The sequence below is a fragment of the Hoplias malabaricus genome, chromosome 10 (assembly GCF_029633855.1).
Source record: "Hoplias malabaricus isolate fHopMal1 chromosome 10, fHopMal1.hap1, whole genome shotgun sequence".
In the NCBI taxonomy this organism is placed as follows: domain Eukaryota; kingdom Metazoa; phylum Chordata; class Actinopteri; order Characiformes; family Erythrinidae; genus Hoplias; species Hoplias malabaricus.
In genome coordinates this window covers 1,595,341-1,608,481 of record NC_089809.1, presented here as the reverse complement: position 1 = coordinate 1,608,481, position 13,141 = coordinate 1,595,341, and the positions used below count along the sequence as shown (strand labels likewise).

The 13,141-nt window shown below is 46.0% G+C and overlaps 1 protein-coding gene across 1 annotated transcript; it reads left to right on the top strand.

Moving 5' to 3' along the window:
* Positions 1-238: 238 nt before the first annotated feature.
* On the top strand, positions 239-11,263 carry prtfdc1a (phosphoribosyl transferase domain containing 1a). Its single transcript, XM_066683660.1, has 9 exons — positions 239-286; positions 1,087-1,193; positions 1,468-1,651; positions 4,156-4,221; positions 8,053-8,070; positions 8,176-8,258; positions 9,901-9,947; positions 10,786-10,862; positions 11,216-11,263. Exons 1-9 carry the CDS (start codon positions 239-241, stop codon positions 11,261-11,263), a joined length of 678 nt encoding a protein of 225 aa, XP_066539757.1.
* Positions 11,264-13,141: the final 1,878 nt, after the last annotated feature.

The following is a 13,141-nucleotide window of genomic DNA, read 5'->3' as shown; positions in this document are numbered from 1 at the left end:
GAATGAAGCCCTAAACGTCCAGTGGGTCAGGAGTTTAATTAAGTCCTGGACGTTTTGCCTCATGGCAGGGTTTGACTGAATTCAGCAGAGATTCATATCAGAAGCATGGGTTTAAAATTGTAGAGCTTCAGTGTACAACATTAAAAACTTGTGGAAGGGATCATCGTTGCCCCCTTGGCTTGAGCTTTCCAGAAGGATCCCATATCTCCAGAGGCACCGGTCCAATCGGAGTGGGAAGATGACGGACACACTGGTCGGATCTAAGAGGAAAGACCCAGGAGTTGTGGTAAACATGCAGCTTTAGAGTTACATAACATGGGACAGTGGATTGAGGTTAATTCTGTGTGTACTTGACGTTTTGCTGTGACTGTGATGTTCAGAGAAGCTCTAGATGTTTGGTGTAAGCTCTTCTTCTCATTTACTGACAGTGGATCAACATTTTAATACATTTTCATGAACGTAACAACCCCCAACGCAAAAACAGTACCTAACCCTCAACCTTCTGCATAAACAAAGTCATTCGGAGTGTTTCGATGAAGTGTCTGGTCACAGAGACTAATGTGAGATTCTTTCCAGTGGTGGTGAATGGAACCAGACGTCTCCACATCTACGAAACAGATGCAGTTTTTATTTACTCTCCACAACCAGCAGTGAACTTCCTGTCTTTTTATGTGGATTGTTGATGATGGTAAAATATGAAAACACAAGTTTTTGTTGAGGACTATTTTGTACAGAACTGTGGAACTTAGTCTCAGGAATATAGTTAATTTTTTTTTTCACCTTGACCTTCAGGGCTTCCCTAACGCTGTCTCACAATGTCTTATAAAATTCCTAAGGCATTACACTCTCCAGACATCCGGTTACCACCACCCCCACTGTGAACAACTCTGACTGAGGATGTTTCTCTATAACGGAGCATTTCACATCACCTTGAACATTCAGAAACCCTAACCCTATCCCTAAATGTAATCTTAATCCTCATTCTAATTCAGACCCTAATCAGGTTGTTAAAACAGTGCTGTCAGTAAACAGTGGTCATTTTCACCTTCACATGATCTGTCTGTGCTGCTCCTGTTTGTCCGGTAGATTGATGACGAGTGGCCGGGTTATGATTTAGAGCTGTTTAACTACCCAGAGCACTACCGCGGAGACATTGAGAGCGTGCTCGTCCCTCATGGTGTCATCATGAACAGGTAAATCCAATGAGGATAATCTGGGGGCCGCATGGGGACCATTTAAACACTGCATTGTTACATTAATAACTGTTTTTGTCAGGGCTCTGATCTATTGGAGCTGGACATTGTCAGATTATGAGTACTCTAGCCCAGTGATGATGGGTTGGGGAGTAAGGGCAATACCACCCTGTGCCTCCTGTTTCGGCACAACCTTGGCATTTGGCCTCACACACACACACACACACACACACACACACACACAATATGAGTTTAATCTGTACTTTCATTTCAGGATTGAGTGCTTAGCCAGAGATGTCCTGGAAGATATAGGTCACCACACTCTGATGGTGCTGTGTGTGCTGAAGGGAGGTTATAAATTCTGCTCTGATCTGGTGGAATCCATTAAAGCGCAAAGCCGCAGCAGAAACCACAGACTCACCACCAGGGTGGAGTTCATCCGCCTCAAGAGCTACCTGGTAAGAGACAGGAGGCTCAGACTGAACTCTTAAAGGAGAAGTGTGGCCAATACCTGCGGTTTAATCTGTATTTCTGTGCATCATCAGTTTAAGGAGGTGCATGGCTTTGTGTCCTTTTTGTGTTGGGATTATCAGTGATCTTTCAGATCTGTACGGTACAAAACTTGAGCAGCTGCACATGAGCCTAAACTGAGCATGCCCAGTGAGAAGCAATGATTTGGAGTAGTGTTAGTGATCCACGGCTAATCATCCACCATCAGGACCAGACCTCATTAATGTTCTCATGTCTAAACACAATCAAATCCTCACAGACATCTCGTGTATTGGACAGTCCCCAGGGGACAAACTCCCTATTGATATGTTAATATCAGAAGAACTGTTGGGTGTCCACAAACTTTTGGCCATATCATGAAAATATACATTTGCATCTGTGCATTTATTACATCTACATTTCACAAGCTTTCAACGCATCACTGATTTACATACTGTTCATTAGGAAGTACAAGACAAGCAGATGTTGAGTTGTTGCCGTCCAGGAGATGGCGCTGTTGGTGCGTTTCTATCTTGTAGAGGGAGGACACACGTCTCAAGGGCGTCTTCAATGTTACACGTTGACTATACACCAGTGTAGAACAGGGTCCCCTTTACATACAAAGTGCAGCTCATGGGATCAAAGCAAATGGTTCCAAGACTGGACCCCAGATCCCAGCCAGATAGCTAAATTATTCAGGCCCAGGTCTGGCCCACATCCCTCTCATGGCCCTATTGTCGCAAGGAATGACGACACCTGAGCAGGCTGGGTCCGCAGCACCTCGTCCTTATCCAGAGTAGACCACCTCCTCAGGCTGACTAAAAGAGATCAAGCACTCCTAAACAAAAACGAGAGCAGAAAGACTGCTGCTCAAATGGGTCTCCGGAGATAAAAAAAAAACCCTAATAGTCTCATCTGGAGTTCAGCGGAGATGTCTGTAAAGTCTTAAACATTTCTCAGATTTGACAGGTCAAGAACACCCTACACCCACACCTCTCTCTTCTCTGTCTGTCTTTACGTTAGTTGTTGGAACACTTCTGTAAGGGATTTGATGTTGGAGAATTCCATTTGGATCACAGCCACCACTCCGGCTCGTCCCAAAGGGACTGGATCCTGCTCCATGCTGTGTTTCATTGTAAACTTTTTGAAAACAAACAGCAGGCTAATGCAAGAAGCGAGTTAGTGACTTTTAAATAAAGGGTTATTTTGTTGAACAGTCAGATTTACACAGTTCCTCCTTGGTAAAAAATGTAATGTTTCTTTATTATGCTGAAGGTATGAGGCTAAAGTAGCTAACAGTGAATGGAAATGTATGTGTATCCATTAGCATGGCGCTAACTGCATGTCTAAAGCACACCTTCACCTCAAACTATTTTGGTAGCATTCAGTAGGCTCCAAAGTTTTGTGACTCTGTGTAATATAATGTTATCTATAAAAACATGATGGGCCACTGTTGTTTTTAGCGCTGTTATGAACTTTATGCTAAGTGGCCTCCTCTTGATAATTTATTAAACTCATTCATTCATTAATTGTCTGTAACCAGTTCAGGGCGGCGGTGGGTCCATGCACCCTGGAGGGGGCACCAGTCCTTCACAGGGCGACACACGCTCACACTCTCACTCACACACTCATCTAAGGACACTTTTGAGTCTCCACACCATACTCCTCACAGACAGTCACCCGGAGGAAACCCACACAGGCACAGGGATAACACACCACACTCCTCACAGACAGTCACCAGGAGGAAACCCACGCAGACACAGGGAGAACACATCACACTCCTCACAGACAGTCACCCGGAGGAAACCCACGCAGACACAGGGAGAACACACCACACTCCTCACAGACAGTCAACCGGAGGAAACCCACGCAGAAACAGGGAGAACACACCACACTCCTCACAGACAGTCACCCGGAGGAAACCCACGCAGACACAGGGAGAACACACCACACTCCTCACAGACAGTCACCCGGAGGAAACCCACGCAGACACAGAGAGAACACACCACACTCCTCACAGACAGTCACCCGGAGGAAACTCACGCAGACACAGGGAGAACACACCACACTCCTCACAGACAGTCACCCGGAGGAAACCCACACAGACACAGAGAGAACACACCACACTCCTCACAGACAGTCACCCGGAGGAAACCCACGCAGACACAGAGAGAACACACCACACTCCTCACAGACAGTCACCCGGAGGAAACTCACGCAGACACAGGGAGAACACACCACACTCCTCACAGACAGTCACCCGGAGGAAACCCACACAGACACAGGGAGAACACACCACACTCCTCACAGACAGTCACCTGTAGCAGGATTGGATCCTGGAGCTGTGTGACTGTGACTGTCACTACCGTGCCGCCCCATTTCTTAAACTTTTACTTTGTATTAATTCATAATTTTATTAACTAATATCATAATTCACCCATAATGTTTTCTTCTCTTCCTCTGTCCCCTGTAGAATGACCACTCCACAGAAGACCTGCACATCATCGGACCCGAGGACCTCTCCGTGCTGAAAGGAAAAGTGAGATTAGTTTTGTGTTAAGCACGTTATGACTGCAAGGATGTAGAAGAACATTGCTGTGAGGATTTGATGGCATTCAACCACATATTCTTCAGTGAGGTTAAGTCCTGATAGTGGATGATTCGCTCTGGATCGCAGCCACATCGCTAAAGCCTCATTCAGATTGGAGTTGTCACATGATCACAAGTGAGGTTGTGGTTTTTAAATAATAATTGCTGCTGTTATCAGCCTGCATGGTCTCCCTTTTCTTCTGAGACCTTTTAACAGATTTTTAAACCCGTACACCAAGTAACTGCTTCAGTAACTCTTCCATTTTTGTATTATTTCACTGCTCATATTTCTTCTGGGAGTATCTATGGAAATGTGCACTCAGAGGCTAAATCCGGCGCTCAGCAGTGCTTAACCTTCTATTTTATTCAACACAAGGCAATATCTGCCAATGAAAATGCAGAGATTTGCATCCAGACAGGATTAAAATGATCAGGTAAATACGTAATTCAGCCTGAAACGTTCTCAGAAGACGTTGGGGAAAACACAGACACAGACGGAAGTAAAATTACTGAGGACCCCCTGTAAAACAGAACATTACCCCAGGACCTCATGGCTCTTTACAAGGGGTTTCAACACACTGTTGGATGTCTATCTCATGCTGTGGATTGAGCACAGGGACAATGTTGGCTGAGGACTGAACGGAGAGGGTGATACTACAGTGAACGGCTCTGCTGTGTGTTTTATTGATGTCGGTGTGTGATCTGTTGTTGTTTAAGTTTTAAATACCATGGAATTTGTAGCGTGTCCTGGGCCTGATTTGTCTTTTCATCGTCTCGTAGTAAATTCAGCTGAGACTAATGGCTCTGCCCCAGGGACACGGCTTTCATAAGAAGTTCCTGAGAGCTTCTCTGAAACGTGAGCGTGAACCGTGTGTGAACTCAGTTTGCTTTTTTGATATTGGAGTGCTGTGCCAATCTAACATTGTTGTGAAGGATTTCTTACAGTCTTTGCGCACACACACACACCCACACACACACACACACACACACACACAATCTTGTATCAATGAACTGTGGGGACATTACATAGATGTCCATACACTTTGTAGCGACTTACTACTACAATGTAATGATTACATTGTGGGGTCCCCACATAGAAAAGCAAGTCCCAATAATGTGATATATGCCTGACACACACATACACACACACACACACACACACACACACATATATATACACACACACACAAACACACATTGACACATTTACACAAGCAACTTGAATGAATTCTCTGACACATGCCGGTTTGTTTAAATGCATTGCCAGGACATGAGAGTGAATAAACACAGTATAACGTATGTTATAAAATGATATATAGATAGAAACAGATATAAGAAATGCTAAATTAAATCTGAATCCAATCTGACCTCTGTTTGTCAAGAACAGTTCATGTATTTGAGGCGCTGTCCCAGCATCTGTGTGGGATGATGTGGATTAGAGCAGTAGTGAGTGGAGCAGATCTGAGGGAACAGTGTTCTGCTGATCATACGTCTGAGGTTTTCCTCCACAGACTCAGCCTTTGTATCAGCTTCATAAGAGCTGTTCTGTTTGTTGGATATATTCCTCACCCCACTGACCCTGACTCATCTCCTCACTGTGTGTGTGTGTGTGTGTGTGTGTGCTGGCCATGAATATTTGAAGACATATAACTTAACAAAGTCTTTTGATTCAAATTCAGCATAACGGATCATTCTCATCACAGTGACACGGAGTGGATCAGACACAGCAGTGCTGCTGGAGTTTTTAAACCCTGTGTCCACTCTCTGTCCACTCTGTGAGACACTCCTCCCTCGTTGGTCCACCTTGTAGATGTAAAGTCAGAGTCAGTAGCTCATCTGTCGCTGCACAGTGTGTGTCGCCCGCCCTCTAGTCCTTCATCAGTGACACAGGACGCTGTCGGCTGGATGTTTTTGGTCGGTGGACTGTTCTCGGTCCAGACACTGAGGGGTTTAAACTCCAGCAGCACTGCTGTGTCTGATCCACTCTACACCAGCACAACACACACTAACACACCACCACCACGTCAGTGTCACTGCAGCGCTGAGAATGATCCACCACCACATCACACCTGCTCTGTGGGGGTCCTGAGCACAGGGCAAAATTGTGCTTACAAAGTATGCAGAGCAAGAGGCGGACTACAGTCTGTAACTGTAGAAATACACAGTGCTCCTGTGTGATCTGTTCACATCAGATCTCTCTAGGTTTAGAAAGCTGTTTCTTCAACAATAAAAAAAGACAGACAGAAATAGCTCAGAGTGATTCATCTCAGACAGAAAACATCCAAATGAGCCGAACTGCTCCCACCTAAGCTGGCTGAGTGTTATTAACAGTGAGCGAGAGGGAGGGCAGTGTCTGTTTCCCAGCTTTAAAACCTGTACCGTAAGCACAAATGCTCCCTTCAGTTAGAATCATTTCTCTTTGATGGGTATTAGGCCCATCGTTACCAAACCAAGTGTAGGCTAGAGAGGTATAAAGCCCCCTAATTTTTGGCTGTATGGCAGTTGAACTGAGCTCCATCTCACACCTTTGAGTTATGGCACTTTTCCACTGCACCATACCTACTCGACTCAACTTGGCTATTTTTGCTTCTCCACCAGGTGAATCAGGTCCTGGTTCTGGAAGTGGGTTCTTGTTTAGTGGCTGTTCTCTCGTGGTTCAGAGCGAGTCGAGTAGGGACTAAACCGTGGCGTGTAAACCTTGCAGAGCGCTGATCGTCCAGAGAGAGTCGTCACTCTACGCCACGCAACGCAGACGACCAGCACCAACTCTCCATCTGTAAAATCTCCAGCTGCAGCAGAGATCACGTTTGTTTTTATCCGACTCACGACGGCAGCTCGTAAAATGACGCCGTGGTCTTTTGAAGAGGTTCAAACGCTCCTTGGATCGGTGGCCGACGAAAGAATCCAGCGAGAGCTGGACGCTGCAACAAGGAAGGAACAAACTCTACTGATCTGTCTGAACTGATGACGGAGCTGTGTTCAGACCCAAACAACAACAACACGCCAATACACCATGAGTAAACACCGCTTAACGTTACCGTTGTAACGTTAACCTGCTGTTCCCGTGGGTTTTTGGGGGAACTGTGGTGGTGGAAAAGCAAACATGTAGTAGATATCAAAAAGTGAGTAGAGCTTAGTAGACTAGGTACCATTCAGTGGGAAAGTGATATTAGGGTGGTGTTTATCAGCACCTGAATTCACTGACTTACACGTGGCTGAATGCTATCAAACCCTTACAGCAGGTTGTATAGGAACATGTTGTACAAGGAAAAGCAGGACAAACTCCCTGTTAATACCCTGCATCTCTGCAGCAAGCCTGAGACTGTTTACTCAAAGCCGTTGTGTAATTTTCTTAGAGTGGCAGAGGTTCAGTGACCCCTGCCCAGGGTTTAAAGGCTCAGCTCTAATCTGGACTCATCAGGACGTGTGGTGGTCTTAACACCGTGGCAGAACATCAGAAGAAAGCTCCGGGACGGCACGGCACTCTGATTCTGTCTTGTTTTCCTTGGGATTTTTGTTTGTTGTGGTTGGGGTTGTGTCAGTGTGTGATGGAGCCTGTTGTTTTTGCTGGAAGCTTTCTCTGTTTGATTTTCTTATTGGGCACAAGACGGGAACACACCCTGGAAAGGGCATAACACACACACACACACAGAGTCTCACACACACTCCTGTGGACAGTTTCATGCACTCACCCAGTCACTCACACTCACTCGTTCATATGGACAATAAATGTCTTCTCTCAGTTAATCTTCTGTTTCTCGTTTGTTTCTTTCTTCCACAGAACGTCTTGATTGTTGAAGTAAGTGAAATACACTTTATTCTAGAGTCGTGAATGTGAAGAATTAGTGGTGATTCATGTTTAGAGAACTCCGCTAATGTCTGATGACTGTGTATTTGTGTGAAGGCCATAGTGGACACAGGGAAGACCATGAAGACCCTGCTGAAGCATGTGGAGACATTCCAGCCCAAGGCTGTTAAAGTTGCTGGGTGAGTACATGTGAGTTTGGGTTTTGATGATTTCAAGATGTTTCGATGTTAGTAGCTGTGTACATAGTGTATTAATAAGTTGTGCTTTGGTTTTTTTTGCTGTGTTTGATACTATGTAACCCTGTGTCTGCGTGGGTTTCCTCCAGGTGACTGTCTGTGAGGAGTGTGGTGTGTTCTCCCTGTGACTGCGTGGGTTTCCTCCGGGTGACTGTCTGTGAGGAGTGTGGTGTGTTCTCCCTGTGTCTGCGTGGGTTTCCTCCAGGTGACTGTCTGTGAGGAGTGTGGTGTGTTCTCCCTGTGTCGGCGTGGGTTTCCTCCGGGTGACTGTCTGTGAGGAGTGTGGTGTGTTCTCCCTGTGTCCACGTGGGTTTCCTCCGGGTGACTGTCTGTGAGGAGTGTGGTATGTTCTCTGTGTGTCCACGTGGGTTTCCTCTAGGTGACTGTCTGTGAGGAGTGTGGTGTGTTCTCCCTGTGTCTGTGTGGGTTTCCTCCAGGTGACTGTCTGTGAGGAGTGTGGTGTGTTCTCCCTGTGTCGGCGTGGGTTTCCTCCGGGTGACTGTCTGTGAGGAGTGTGGTGTGTTCTCCCTGTGTCCACGTGGGTTTCCTCCGGGTGACTGTCTGTGAGGAGTGTGGTGTGTTCTCCCTGTGTCTGCGTAGGTTTCCTCCGGGTGACTGTCTGTGAGGAGTGTGATGTGTTCTCCCTGTGTCCACGTGGGTTTCCTCCAGGTGACTGTCTGTGAGGAGTGTGGTGTGTTCTCCCTGTGTCTGCGTGGGTTTCCTCCGGGTGACTGTCTGTGAGGAGTGTGGTGTGTTCTCCCTGTGTCTGCGTGGGTTTCCTCCGGGTGACTGTCTGTGAGGAGTGTGGTGTGTTCTCCCTGTGTCTGCGTGGGTTTCCTCCGGGTGACTGTCTGTGAGGAGTGTGGTGTGTTCTCCCTGTGTCTGCGTGGGTTTCCTCCGGGTGACTGTCTGTGAGGAGTGTGGTGTGTTCTCCCTGTGTCTGCGTGGGTTTCCTCCGGGTGACTGTCTGTGAGGAGTGTGGTGTGTTCTCCCTGTGTCTGCGTGGGTTTCCTCCGGGTGACTGTCTGTGAGGAGTGTGGTGTGTTCTCTCTGTGTCCGCGTGGGTTTCCTCCGGGTGACTGTCTGTGAGGAGTGTGGTGTGTTCTCCCTGTGTCCGCGTGGGTTTCCTCTGGGTGACTGTCTGTGAGGAGTGTGGTGTGTTCTCCCTGTGTCCACGTGGGTTTCCTCCGGGTGACTGTCTGTGAGGAGTGTGGTGTGTTCTCTCTGTGTCTGTGTGGGTTTCCTCCAGGTGCTCCGGTTTCCTTCCACGCTCCAAAATCACACGTTGGTAGGTGGATTGGTGACACAAAAGTGTCCGTAGGTGTGAGTGTGTGACTGTGTATCTCCCCATGACTGGTGTCCCCTACAGGGTGTGTTCATGCCTTGCGCCCAGTGTAAAAGATGATATCTATATACATGACATATGTGTGTATGTGTTGTGTGGTATGCACTGTGAGGTACCTGAAAGGGTTAATCTATGTTTAGTTTTAAATCTCTCTCTCTCACTCTCTCTCTCTCTCTCTCTCTCTCTCTCTCTCTCTCTCTCTCTCTCTCTCTCTCTCTCTCTCTCTCTCTCTCTCTCCAGTCTTCTAGTAAAGCGTGTCCCAAATGGAGCTGAAACACTTCCAGACTGTAAGTACCTGCCTCGTATCTCCACCTGCTGGAAAATAACAACCTTCTACATCCACCAAATGTCCACTTTTACAGACGTCACTATCACTGCTCACCACCCAAAAATATCTGGAGAAGAGCAGCTCTATGCTCAGAAACTGACCAGTGGTTAAGGGCTAAAAGATGGAGAACACAAACCGGTGGCGCAACAAGACAGGGGTTTCTGATAAAGTGGCCAGGTGGCAGAAATATCAGAGTGTCTATATTTCAATTGTTCTATTTAATATCCGCCGATAATCACACTGACTTTTAAAGGTGCGGTCAGTCATTTTCACCACCTACAAGTAGCAAACAACATTTTTGAAGTTGATTATTTACCATAAAGTGTGTAACCATGTTTAAAACCTAAATTCCGTTGCATCCAGGCCACTAGGTGTCAGGATGAGATCGGTAAAATGACTAAATACTCCTTTAAAGATTTAAGATTTATTTTTGCTCCTGGGCTCCCTCTACAGATGTAGACTGTAGTTCTTTTTCACAGCACTGTCCTGAAATCAAAGGGAAGGAGGGGGTCGTTTCCCGCCCTCCTCCAAAAGATACATAGTGCAGTTTCTGCAGTGCTGAGCCCAGAGTAGCAAAGATAGAGGCTCTGTTCTCCCTGTCACAGCTCAGTGGAGGATCACAATATTTCTGAAGCCGTAAGTTTAAGGTAATACTGTGATTGTGGACCAGTTCACTTTGTTGATTCGTAATGAAATGTTCACACTTTTTTTAATGTCATAATAATAAAATACAGGACGTAGTCCAACGTTTGACTCTGAGAAAAGTGTTTTCTGATGTTTTTCTCCTCTGTCCCCAGATGTGGGCTTTGTGATTCCGAACCGCTTCGTTGTGGGATACGCACTGGACTACAACGAGTACTTCAGGGACCTCAATGTAAGAGTCGGTTTGGACCTGGTAGCATTGGGGGAAGAGTGGACAGAGTCAGCCTTCAGCTCTGACACACACTAGCTCTCAGAGAGAGAAAGAGAGAGAGAGAGAGAGAGAGAGAGAGAGAGAGAGAGAGAGAGAGAGAGAGAGAGAGAGAGAGAGAGAGAGAGAGAATTATATTCTTATGAGGACTTTCAGGCATGGTCTTTTTCATATTATGGTATAAGCACTGATTTATTATAGAGAGGGTCATGGTGTTTGGGGCAGTGTCTTACCTGTGTGTGTGTGTGTGTGTGTGTGTGTGTGTGTGTGTGTGTGTGTGTGTGTGTGTGTGTGTTTATCTCTCTCTCTTTCCGCAGCACATCTGTGTGATCAGTGAGACAGGGAAACTGAAGTATAGAGTCTGAAGGAGACAAACTCCAAGGCCTCTCTCTCACGAGGTGGGGACAGTTCTGCTGTGATCTGCCGTCGAACCATGTCCCAGCTCAGTGTCAACAACATTCAGTAACAACATTCAAAGAGGAACCATTTTAAACGCTTTAAAGATTTTCCGTTTGTTTTGTATATTGTCTTTTGAATATTTTTCTATAAATGCCTTCTGTTTCTGAAGCTGAGTGATTTTTATTCTTTTTTTTACCTGAAAAATTGCATATACTTTTAGAATTAAAAACACCCTTAAATTGCTCTAAAGATAAAGAAAAACAAAATAATATGAAAACTTATGGCAGGATAATTTACATATTTCTAATTCAGTCATTCACACTGTTCTAGAACTCCTCTCTGTCATTCACACTGTTCTAGAACTCCTCTCTGTCATTCACACTGTTCTAGAACTCCTCTCTTTCATTCACACTGTTCTAGAAACCCCTCTCTCTCTCATTCACTCTGTTCTAGAACCCCTCTCTGTCATTCACACTGTTCTAGAACCCCTCTCTATCATTTACACTGTTCTAGAACCCCTCTCTGTCATTCACACTGTTCTAGAACCCCTCTCTGTCATTCACACTGTTCTAGAACCCCTCTCTGTCATTCACACTGTTCTAGAACCCCTCTCTGTCATTCACTCTGTTCTAGAACCCCCCTCTGTCATTCGCACTGTTCTAGAACCCCTATCTGTCATTCACACTGTTATAGAACCTCCCCTCTGTCATTCTCACTGTTCTAGAACCCCTCTCTGTCATTCACACTGTTCTAGAACCCCCCTTTGTCATTCACACTGTTCTAGAACCCCCCTCTGCCATTCACACTGTTCTAGAACCCCCCCTTGTCATTCACACTGTTCTAGAACCCCTCTCTGCCATTCACACTGTTCTAGAACCCCTCTCTGTCATTCGCACTGTTCTAGAACCCCTCTCTGTCATTCACACTGTTATAGAACCCCCTCTCTGCCATTCACACTGTTCTAGAACCCCCCCCCCCTTTGTCATTCACACTGTTCTAGAACCCCTCTCTGCCATTCACACTGTTCTAGAACCCCTCTCTGTCATTCGCTCTGTTCTAGAACCCCCCTCTGTCATTCTCACTGTTCTAGAACCCCTCTCTGTCATTCACACTGTTCTAGAACCCCCCTTTGTCATTCACACTGTTCTAGAACCCCCCTCTGCCATTCACACTGTTCTAGAACCCCCCCCCCTTTGTCATTCACACTGTTCTAGAACCCCTCTCTGCCATTCACACTGTTCTAGAACCCCTCTCTGTGATTCGCACTGTTCTAGAAACTCCTCTCTGTCATCCGCACTGTTATAGAACCCCCCCTCTGCCATTCACACTGTTCTAGAACCCCTCTCTGCCATTGACACTGTTCTAGAACCCCCCCGTCATTCACACTGTTCTAGAACCACCCTCTTTCGTTCACACTGTTCTAGAACCCTTCTCTGTCATTCTCACTGTTCTAGAACCCCCCTCTGTAATTTAAACCCCCCTCTAGAACCTAACAACAGTAAAAATAACCTTCTAGAACAGTATGAATGACAGATCATTCACACTGTTCTAGAAGATTATTTTACTGTCATTAGGTTCTAGAATGTTCCCTAGTTCTAAGCGTTTTCTAAAAGAAGCGTTTTAAAACCAGGATGTGTGTGTGTGTGTTGCTGTATGTATAAACCTTTTTTTTTTTTTACTGCAGATTTAGTCTGTGGACATTTGCTGCCCATTTGTTTTGAGGTGTGGTTCTGCTGTGAATAAGAGTGTGTATCTGGAACACTGGCTTCGAGAGGGAGAGAGAGAGAGGAGAGAGAGAGGGAGCAGGTTCACTCAGGGCATAGAACGGCGTGTACCTTCACCAC